Raw genomic sequence first — 12,061 nt, forward strand, 5'->3', positions numbered from 1 at the left:
CGAATCCTGCTGAAAAAGGACGAATCCCAAACCGAATCCTGGATTCGGTGCATTCCTAATATTCAGGGACCCTTTTTACAGTAATGGATTATGCGGGGAGGAAGCAGGGAGGGGGGATAATGAAGAGTAGTGGATGGGGCCTTTCTATTTAGGGGGGTTTAGTTCTCCTTGAAGGACTCTCATGTTACATTACAATACTCATTTCTGATTGATTTCTACGGCATTTAGGATATGGCGACATGAAACTACTGATCGTTTCAATTTCATTATAGCCCAAATTGAAAAAACCATAAAAAAAAAGTCAGGGTTGATTTTCAAAAATAAAATGCAACAACAATTAGCTCATGATAGCCGATAAGATATATGACTCTTTGAAACCATAAATTTAGAGGCAGATTTATTAAGGGTCCAACTGAAAATTCTAATATTTTTTATGGTCAAAACTGTCAAATTTAACTAGGGAATTATCCAAATTTGAATAGAGATATATCATACTCTGGCCCTAAGAATTCGAATTTGACTATTCACCACCTAAAACCTGCTGAATTTCTCTTTAAATCAATGGGAGAGGGCGAGGGATCAATTTGCAGTCTTCCTGACATTCAAGTTTTTTTCAGGGGGAAAAACTCCAATTGAAATTGATCAAATTTGAATTGAGTTTGCGAGTTGTTTAAATTAGTCAGACTTTTAAAAATTTTATTTTTTTAATAAATCTTCCCAAGTCAAATTTGGAATTCATTCGAATTTAAGTTGCACAGTAGATGAGTAGAAATAAGGGACGAGTAGAGTCTAAACTCTCTGTCCTCTTTACATTTCATATATGTGGAGTTGATAAAGAACAATGTACTGCAACTGAAACACACATGAAACATAACTCACATTTTTGTTTATTATACTCCATAAAATATACAGGAATTTCAGTACTGAAAGAGTGCAGGTAAATACAGTATCCAAGCAGTCACTATTTCTATGTACATGCCCATATTGTCTTTAAAATGAAAAACTCACAAAATTATCAAATAGATCAAAATACTGTCCTGTTTTCACCCTGGTCAGAAAACAGCAGATCATTTACAGTTTAAAAGCGTTCCAGTTTCACAATACAAAAGGGAAAAAAAAAAAAAATTAAAATTAGATTTAGAACAGATTTGTATCTAAACCTGGACACAAAACATTATTGATTTCACTTGAAAATGAACCAAACCTGTTTGTTAAAGCAGAGCCAAGAAAACTCACATTAATCACATTCATCAGTCCCCATCCTTCCTTCATGGACAAGCCTACGATTACCTGCAGACTTCAAAGCTGTTTTGATTGGCTTCCTCTGATCGGGAGAAGCATTTGATTCACTATTCTAGACCAATATTTTTCTGCTAAGTGGCTGAATTTTATTTTTAATTTTTTATTTTTGGATTCTGCCAACCTATAAATAAAAATAAGAAACCATTTTATTATGAACTTTACACACATGGGACCTGCATGTTTCATATTTTTCAAACGCAATAGACATCTCTTCTTAAATATTCATGTGCCTGCCCATTTACATGGGAATTTCATTTGTATCAGATAAAATTAACTACAGCATTAACAGAAAATGACTTCTTATAAAGCTCCCAAGGGCAAATGGGCTCAAGTCAAGTTCCACCATCGCATACGGCCATCTGTGCAAATGCAACGGGCGCTACGTTTCATAGAGGACCATTGGAAAATATAGCTAAGCAACTTATATTTAAGGAATCAAAAAAACATGGAAGCAATAAGTGATTGACTATTTGCAGTTTATAGGGAAAACTTGGGGAGCACTGATTATAGCCAAGGGAAAGAAGCTTGTGCACTAACCGCTAACTTTTGCCTTAAATCAATGAATCTGAATCCAGTGATAGGATATAGAACTCTACCTTCAGTATTGGGAGTTGCAGCCAAAGCAACACCTGGTTGGCTATGACTATCCCTGCACAGATAACTGCGGAAAATCATGGGAAATGTTAATGACGAATCTGAACATGTATTGATGCTTCTATTTAGTAGCGCTGCCCTTACTGTGTTTCGATTGGGTGATGACGTACCATGCATAGACATCTTAACTCTACAACAGCCACAGACCAATGTTTCCTCCGAAAAATCCCTTACACCAAAGACTATAAAAAGGGGTTCTTAGAATGAAAGTCACAGAAAGACCAGAAAAGTAAAAACAATTAAACCGTTATTGTTCCCATTCGAAGAACTCGTCATCCCAACAGCCACTGAACAAGGCTGAGTATTCTGGTGAGGCCCTTGCTGCGTCTCCTCTTTGCTTGCGAAGAAAGGAAATACAAATTCTCAACCCTTTGAGTTTTTTCAAGAAACGATGCTCAAAACTGATGCAAAATTTTTAGATTTTAACAAATTCTGGTTATTTCACATCAAAAACTTTGTAAAACATAAAAAAAAAAAGAAAAACACAGACTTTTTTTTTTGGTCCTTTGGCAAACTGATGTACACACAATGCCAGTTTACCAAATTCATTTATTGCCATCAATATGGTTGTTTTATTTATACATCTGTCACTATATATATTGTCTCCTGTACAGTGGTGGGAGTCGTCTGCTGAAGCGGACCTCTGTGCCCTGTGATATAAAACGTACTCTTGACACAGACAATAAAAAATGAAATAAAAGTGTAACGACAGGTTAAGATGTTCTCAGTGATCCCTCCCCCCCTCCAGCCTTTCTTCTTGCCGCTGGGCTGAAATCTGTAGAAAACATTTAAGTGAGGGTTGGAAACGACAGCTAATTTGACATTTTCATCCGACAAATGTGGTCAGAAGTAAAACTCTTCTCATTCGATACATCAGTGTACACTTTAAAAAGAAAGAAAATCACTTGTTGCTGTGAAGTTGCCGATTGTGCCCGGCGTTCCAGGCCAATCTGCTAGTGTGGGTCATTCTATTAACACTTCCAATCTGCACAAATTGAACAATTTAAAAGCGGAGCAATTCAAGAATATTAATAGGTCTCCGAGTCAGAATCATTGAGTTCATCCTCTTCTGTGTATGGGTAGCCATCTTCCCTGCCGATGTTGTTAAAACTGCAGTAGGAGCTGTGCTCGCTTCTCATTACAGGTAGAGAGTCAAAAGTGACAGTTTTTGAGGTGTTGTTGTAGTGGTTAATGGCATTTAAAGTCATAGAGGGCAAGGAGCTGCTAGAGGATACGGGCATCATTGTAGCCAATATGAGAGCGAGGCAATCGGCAACATCCTTATTGGGAGCACAAGCCAATGCTGGTGTGTAGCCTGCCAGTATTAGAAAAGCAAAATGGTCAGCAATTCCAAAGAGAAACACATTCGTATAACACTGCATATATTCTTGCACAGGGTACAATGTAATGAAACAGGTGCACAATCCAAAGTTTACTTTCTGTCCTGCTCTAAAAGGGAACTATCACAAAAATTAGGGATGCGTCAAATTCACTATTTTGGATTCGGCCGAAACCCAGAATGCTTCGCGAAAGATTTGGCTGAATACCGAATCAAATCCCAATTTGCATACGCAGGGGAAACATTTTTTACTTCCTAGGATTCGGATCGGTTGGGCAGAAGGATTTGGCCGAATCCTGAACCTAATCCAGGCAATGAAAATGTAATATAAGCTGCATCATGAAATCTTCTAAATATAATCAGTGAATATAAGCTGTATCATGCTGAAATAAATCTTCTAAACATAATCAATGAAAAATTCAGACCAGTTTCTGAAATAGTTTTATCTTCACCCTACATCTGTCTGATTTTGTATGTAGATCTAATACAGCCTTTTGGGGGATGGGGGGAGGGGTCCTTTTGGATCTATCAATCAAAATCAGACTCCTGTTTGAATACAATAAAGAGACAGATGCTGAGAGAAGGACAGTGAAGAGTAAATTTAATATTTCTGAAGCAATAGTAACTTCTACTGTTATGTTATGTCTCTACATTTACTTTCCTAAGGACAATACAGTCTTACCCAAAACAAAATATACTTATAATAATACACCCAGTTGTACTAGAAGCAGTGCAAGAATACAAGACCTGCTACATGTGGAACACTGTTCATTCCCCCAGTGTGGTTCGTAATAGGTGCTGTGCAATTTTGCTAGATGAAGAAAACTGAAGGAAGCAGGTTATAGCCTCATCTGACAAGCGACCCAATCTTGTGTGGCCCCCCCACATGAAAGTCTGCCTGCTGGGACTGCTTACCTTGCGTAGGTTTAAAAGGCTTTGTTCACACCTGTAACACCTCTATTGTTCACAACCCTAAAGCCCTGTACTGTTCACACCTCAGACTGAGTGCCCACACTGTTTACCTCATACAAACTGCTGGAGGGGCACCAGCACTGTGTGTAGCACAGTATGAACTGTTCATCTTAGAGTTCCAATAGGTTTCCCTGTCTCCTGCTGTATTTTGCCTGTCCTATGGTCCGTGTGTGCTATACTCTGCCTGCTGTATGCTCCCTGTGTGTGCCATACTCTGCCTGCTGTATGCTCCCTGTGTGTGCCATACTCTGCCTGGAAGACATGGTAATCTTGTGGTAACATGGGTGCGGTTTAAAAACAGGGAGTGGTCAACACAGACTTCCATTATCGGCCCTCCACCATGTAGGCCAGAAAAATTGCAACCCTCTGTACCATAGAAGTTGGACAGCACTGGTCTAGGAGATAATATAGCTTGTGAGTCAGACCATTATGTGAGACTGAATCTGCCACTGGCAAATCCGGAAACCTCAGTATTATTAGTTTGATGTGTAGAAGCAAAGCCCTGTTATCTATTTCCCTTCATAGCCACAATCAGAATATTTTGATTTTTGACTTTTGATAATGGAGCAACTTGTAATTACCGTTATTTCTCCAATACAACATAAATTACACAATTCTTAGTATTTTATGCACTGCCTGTCAAACAACATTTACCATTTTCATCCACTGCCAAGACACTTGCTCCTTTTCCCAGAAGCTCCTGAACAACAACCGTCAGTCCATTTCGAGCAGCTACATGGAGAGGTCTGCAAGATACAATGTCCCATGACAATTAATGTCGGACATTCAACTTCATTTTGCAAAACTAAAGACACAAACACATCAGATATTTTTTTGCCCAAAGGAGAACACAAGCATTAAGCATGGCCTGAAAAACAATCCAGGGCTGTACAGTCTGTAGTTCCAGGCCCACCACTTGTATTTTTGATTAAGTTTAATAATGATGCCAGCGTCAAACCCAAACCTCAGGGGTTTTGTGCGAAAACTCTAAGGCCAAGGAAGGGGTGGGTTTGTTACAATTGAAGTTTGGCCTTTATTCCTGAAAGAAAACTGCTAAGATACAAAGATAAAAATGGGGTTGTGGGAATACTTCAAGGCTAATTAAAGCATAAATACCATGTTTTAGCAATAACACAAGACCATCAATGAGTGTTTGCGATCTCTATGCTACAACAGCTGCAAAAGGGGAGGTCACCCTGTAGGGCCAATACTTTGGCCAGGAGTCAATTTTGCAAACAAATGTACAGTAATTATGCAAGGAGGTGCCAAGATATATAGTTGTTTTAAATTTTCCAAATGTGTTTGGTTTAAGTAGTTTAACTTTGATTTTGTTTTAGAATTACCAAAGGATGTAGCTTATATATAGTTTGTATCAGTGCTTTGGCAGTGTTGAAATGCCTTGTAGGTTGTGTACTTACATTAGTTAGTAGTTACTAAAGGAACATTAACACCAGAATATTAAAGCATATTTTTTTCTAACAAATACAGAAAATACAGAAAAAAAAAAGAAAAAAAAAAAGAAAAATAATTTTATAAAAGAAATAAAGAAGAAAAAGATGAAATAGACAAACAGGTAAATAAAAGGGTAGGTAAGGAAATAAAATATAAGGGTAGGTAGGTAAATAGATAGGTAGAAATAAATAGATAGTTAGTCAGGTAGTTAGTCTCTCTATATATTAAACGAGTTTAGCATCAATGCTGATTAAAATATTTAGATTTCCATAGCTGTCACTGTTGGTTGGCAGTTTGAACTTTAAAGGTATTTTGCTTCTAGCAATTAGACCTTCAAAGGTAAGGTTAGAGTCTATTAAATATACCAGGTCTTTCTTTTTCTGTATTTTCCTGTGATTTCCATAGTCTGGGTATTAACAATCTTGACACTGTTAGGATATGAAATATGATCATTCTATGAGTAAGTGAGATGGTATGTAGCTTTTGGTTTAGCAATGCCTTTTCTGGGGTCAGTACCATTGAATTTTGGGTTATTTGAGTGATTATTTGCGATACTTAACTCCAGAATGGTGAGAGATTCGGGCAGGATCACCACATATGAAACATTGCACCATCTGTCTTATTTCATCTTCTACAATTTTTCAAAGTAATACAAATATAATGTACTGTTGCTCTGAACTGGTAAAGCTGATGTATTTGCTTCAGAAAGACTACTATAGTTTATATAAACAAGATGCTGTGTAAATTAGAAAGAAAGGAGAAAAAGTACCCCGCTTAATCGCTCAAATAACAGCAGTCACAAACTAGGCTACCCTGTAGCCTTATTTAATTACTTTATAAATAAAAATTTAATTATAAAGTGCAGTGCTATAATTGCATTTAATCCAATAAACAATTACTGAAGTTGATTCTTGATAAATTAATAAAGTGCAGTGCAATATAGTTCATTCAGTGATTCGATTTTAAAAGGCAAAAATGTATACTTATGCCCAAGCTGGAACCAATTATAAAACACCAGGTTCCCTTAGCCGGGATATGAATCCGCTATAATATTATAAATAGCAACGTTGCTTAGAAATATGAATAATTCTATTCCCCCATCAAATTAGGCTTGAGGAATTAATTCATTGGATTTAAAGTGCTTAGTAGTGCGGAGTATATAAATATAGTAAAAGGTAAATTAATTAGAGAGACCACAATTAATGGGATAAAAATTATAATCAATGCTCGAGTTCATGAAAAAAGAGAGAAATTGGAACGAAAAGAAGGTGGAGTTGTCCCAAATCTACTACCTAAATATTTTCTATCCCTGGGACACCACAAAAACTGAGAAGGCAGAGCAACCGGGCCTGTGGTCTCAAATTTTAGTTAAGCCCTAATGCTGTTGAAGGCTAAGATATCCTACAAAACTACAAATCCACGGCCTCCTGGGAAATTAGGTGTAGAGAGAGAGATATAGTTATGAGCTGAGCAAATTCCACCACCCCACCAATAGTTTAACCTTTAGGTTAAATACGTTTAAAAAGACAAAGATCTGTAGACACAGGAACGCCGACGCGCGTTTCGCAATGTCAGCTTTTTCAAGACGTGTGATGCTGTGTAGCCATGGGGGCAGCCATTTAAGCTGGGAAAAAGAAGAAAAGGCACAGGACATATAGCACATAACAGATAAGCCCTGTGCAATACAATAGTGTTTATCTGTTATCTGCTATGTATCCTGTGCCTTTTCACTTTTTAATTTAATTCACTTTTTTCCAGCTTGAATGGCTGCCCCCCATGACTACACTGCAGCTTGTTTATATAAACTATAGTAGTGTTTCTGAAGCAAATACACCCGTTCAGAGCAACACTACATTATATTTGTATTACTTTGATACAATGATAAACTAGATCAATGAGACCCAAGGTGTACAGTGTAAGGGGCCCTTGGCAGGATATTCATGTAACGTTTGGTTAGGCAGGTAACTGGGTATGGGAAGTCAAGAATAGACCATTTGTCTGGGTCTCCATCTGTGTGCCAGACAGCTCCGCTTGCTTCAGTGTACATATGCATAATGCACAGTAAGTCACTACACCAGAGCAGGGTCGGACTGGACATGGGGGGGGCCCACCGGGTAACTATACTCCGGCCCCCCGTGCGCATGCGCGAACGTCTGGCCGCACGCCAGCACGAATGCGCGAACGTCTTGGCGCACGCTGGTTTGTGCCCAAACGCAGGTGCGCATGCGCAAACACAGACACGCATGCGATACCGGCGCACCAATTCATTTTTATTTGGGGGCCCAGACATCAGCGGAGGGGGGCCAGAACATTGGGGGAGGGGGGGCTGGGCTGGCGGGGGCCCATGAAGGCCGGGGCCCACCGGGTTTTTTCCCGGTTTCCCGCCGGCCCAGTCCGACACTGCACCAGAGAGCTTGCAGTCTATGATCTTTGAATGTAGAAGTATGAGGTACAGAGTAAACAAGACGTTTAAATGAGGTGCTTATGGTACCTAGGAAAGTTTGCCTTCACTGATTCAGTTATATAGCATAGATCAGTCTGATGGGAGCATAGTAGAGATAAAACTATACAAATCTGGCATGTCATTGATCTGTTTCCTAAACACTAATAATAGCAAAGAATTGGACAGAAGGAGGAGGAGGCTGGACTATCCAGTCAGAGCCGTATGATTATCCGCCTTGTTACTGAGGTCTTTTCGAATGGATAACAGTATGAGGGTCTTGTCCACACAATAAGAAAGCATTTTTGAGTGAGTGATGAGCCAGAGCCACAAATAAATTTAACTAAGAGAAGGGGGAAAGCTGGAGTGATTTGTATTCCCCACCAACTGTTGGATGGCTTTTTAGCAAGGGAGAAAATACATGATTATTGAAAATAGTTGTTAGAGCCAAGTTGATCCAGGGGCTAATCAGATTGCCATCTTGGATCAGAAAGGAATTTTCCCTCCATCTGAGGCAAATAGATGTTCTAGAAGGATGGTTTTGCCTTCCTCTATATCAAGCAGTTAGGCAGGTTATAAACAGACATAAAAGGTTGAACTTAATGAATGTGTGCCTTTTTTCAATCTAAGTTACTATATTACTATGTGTAAACCATACTTACGTTTGCAAAGCTGAATTTGTTGCATTGATGAGGTTTCGGTCAGTGATTTGCTCTAATATTAACAAGGCACTAGTTTCATGACCCTAGAAAACAACACATGCATATTAAAGGTCAAACACTGCACTCATGAGATATCTGCTTTACATGGGCACATACGCTTGGGGGGGGGGGAATCAACATGAGAAAATGCATAAAAGGCTAAAATAACAGTCCAAAAAAAGGAGAAAAGAGTGTCACAGAGTTTTCCTCTGGTGAATTCTCATTTTACACTTTGATAAACTCCAAATGATTTTGAAAACCTGCTATTGAATCCTTATGAATTTTACAAAACAAAAAGAATAGAGAGATGACAATAATAACATACCTTACTGCATGCCAAGTGTAATGCAGTATTTTTATTCTTGTCTTGCAACGTTAGATCAGCTTTAGCACTGCTAACCATTACCTCTGGAAAAAAAAACAAGGGCAAGTTCTCCATTAAATATTTGGTGGAAACAAAATGTCACAGAGAAATACTAAATGTGAATATAAGACCAATCATAGAATGTCCCTGGCTTATAATGAAGTCATAAGAATCATGGCACCAGCATCATTTGCCAGACAGATTGAGTTTTAACTGGGCCATGAATCACAAATACTTTTACAAATATATAGTATTAGTCATGCTGGAAACTCTGTGCCAAAAACAATGAATACATATGAAAATGCACATGCCACTGGGATGATTCATCTTTCAGATGTGTATCGCATAGTAGCAAAGAAACCCGCAGGGGCATCTGTAAAATAAGCATCACAGGTATTTGTATGGGATTCGTTATCCGGAAACCCATTTTTCAGAAAGCTCCTAATTACAAAAAGGCCATCTCCCATAGATCCAGTTCATCCAAATTTTTAAAGATGATTTCCCTTTTCTCTGTACTAATAAAACAGTGCCTTGTATTTGATCCTAACTAGGATATAATTAATCCTTATCGAAAGCAAAACCAGCCTATTGGGTTTATTTAATGTTCACATGATTTTCTAGTAGACTTAAGGTATGAAGATCCAAATTATGGAAAGATCCCTTATCAGGAAAACCCCAGGTCCTCAGCATTCTGGATAACAAGTCCTATACCTGTACCAGGAATTTCATAACACTCAGTGACCCTGGTACTCTACTGACTGACTGCAATTTACGGAAGGTCTGGTCAAAATGTTGCTTCACTTGCCCATACAAACTATATTACTGGTATAGAGTATAGAGGAAATATTGGACACATGTTTCTGCTGTGCTCCTATGAAGTTTAATAGGAGATATATATATATATATATATATATATATATATATATATATATATATATATATTAAAGGAACAGCAACAAAATTAAAATGTTTTAAATTAATCAAAATGTACTGCTTCCTTGCACTGATTAAAACTGGCGTGTTTGCTTCAAAAACACTACTATACATAATAATATATATACTATATATAATAAGCTGCTGTGTAGCCATGGGGGCAGCCATTCAAGGCTCAGGTTACACAGCAGATAACAGATGCACTCTGTAGAATATAACTGTATTCAATGACATAGCTTATCTGTTATCTGTTATCATTAAGTACTTTTTACATAGGCTCCTACCGGCACCAGCTGGTTGGGCAAAGAGACATTCTGCTTAATACGGTAAACAATAAATCAGCTTAGCCTTTAGTGACACCTGCTGGAACATTAACAGTCAAAATCCAGTGCTTTGTTGGTAAAACTTCTTCTGTAATGTTGTACAGGTATGGGATCCTTCATCCGGAAACCCGTTATCCAGAATTACAGAATGGCCATCTCCCATAGACTCCATTTTAATTAAATTAATTCACATTTTTCTTAAATGATTTCCTTTTCTCTGTAATATTAAAACAGTACCCTTACTTGATCCTAACTTAATTATAATTAATCCTCATTGGTGGCAAAACAATCCTATTTTTTTAGCAGACTTATAGCATGGGGATACAGATTAAGAAAAGATCCCTTATCCGGAGAACCCCAGGTCCCAGGCACGTCCGATACCTGTATAGCATAGGCCTAATTTAAAACATAATATTTCAAAAACAAGGTGGTCCTCAAAGACAAAAAAGGGTCCAAATGAGGGTGTGTTTAGAATCATGGTGAATTAAGTTACAGCATTAATTTCAGTGGGAAGGCTCAGACTGCTGGACTTAAAGGAGAACTAAACCCTAAAAATCAATATGGCTAAAACGGCCATGTTTTATATACTGAACTTATTGCAGCAGCCTAAAGTTTGAGCTTTTCAATAGCAGCAATGATCCAGGACTTCAAACTTGTCACAGGGGGGTCACCATCTTGGAAGGTGTCTGTGACACTCACATGCTCAGTGGGCTCTGAGCAGCTGTTGAGAAGCTAAGCTTAGGGCTCCTCACTAATTATCCAGCAGAAAATGAGTTTGGTCTGTAATATAAGCTGATGCTACAGGGATGATTATTAAATTCTGATGCTAGTTGCACTGGTTTATGTGCTGCCATGTAGTAATTATCCATATTAATTACTAATCAGCCTTATACTGTGACATTTATATTTATGTGTACAGTATATTGTGAGTGGGTCCCTAAGCTCAGTAAGTGACAGCAGCACAGAGAATGTGCAGTGAATCAGCAGAAAAGAAGATGGGGAGCTACTGGGGCATCTTTGGAGACACAGATCTTTACTGCTTAAGGGCTATGGTTGCCTCTGGCTGGCGCAAAAGCCCAAAACATAATGTACAACATTTCTAGTCACTTCTTTAGTTTAACTTTCCTTGTCCTTGAAGAGGCTGAATTGCAGCTTTCTGAGAACTCAAGCCACTACCAACAAGCAGAAAGCTTTTCTGTTCAAAGTTAAACTGTGTAGTTGGATAAGACTTCAACAGAAGTTAAATGATGCCACATGGTATAGCTGGAGATCACATCTGTTTTTAGCATAAGTCGTGCCTTGTGCCCCACACGGTGGAAGCTGAATAAAGTTGGACATAGATGCAAAGATCCGATCGTTCCAATCCTCAAACGATCAGACTTCCCCATCTCCTGACCTGCCACTAACCATTCAGATTAAATAAAGTAGTAAAAGAACATATCAGACGATGTTCTGCCCATGACAGCAAACGTATGAAAGTTTATGTCCGACAAAAGCTGGTGACAGTCTCCCACTGAAAATCGTCTGATAGCCAATAACTGCAGAGATATTATCGGCAGCCGACAGAAATATTTTAACATG

At 38.4% G+C, this 12,061-nt stretch overlaps 1 protein-coding gene across 3 annotated transcripts in view; it reads right to left on the reverse strand.

Annotated features, from left to right (window-relative positions):
• Nucleotides 1-871: 871 nt before the first annotated feature.
• LOC108718914 (serine/threonine-protein phosphatase 6 regulatory ankyrin repeat subunit A) overlaps nt 872-12,061 on the reverse strand; it is an 89,887-nt gene continuing 78,697 nt past the window's right edge. For all 3 annotated transcript variants that reach the window (XM_041565994.1, XM_041565993.1, XM_041565995.1), the window contains 4 exons: nt 9,186-9,268; nt 8,822-8,904; nt 4,922-5,013; nt 872-3,271 (listed from right to left, as the gene is read on the reverse strand). In XM_041565994.1, the coding sequence (XP_041421928.1) occupies nt 2,985-3,271; nt 4,922-5,013; nt 8,822-8,904; nt 9,186-9,268 (545 nt within the window). In that variant the 3' untranslated portion in view covers nt 872-2,984. The remainder of the gene's footprint in view (nt 3,272-4,921; nt 5,014-8,821; nt 8,905-9,185; nt 9,269-12,061) is intronic.

The sequence above is a fragment of the Xenopus laevis genome, chromosome 6L (assembly GCF_017654675.1).
Source record: "Xenopus laevis strain J_2021 chromosome 6L, Xenopus_laevis_v10.1, whole genome shotgun sequence".
Classification (NCBI taxonomy): domain Eukaryota; kingdom Metazoa; phylum Chordata; class Amphibia; order Anura; family Pipidae; genus Xenopus; species Xenopus laevis.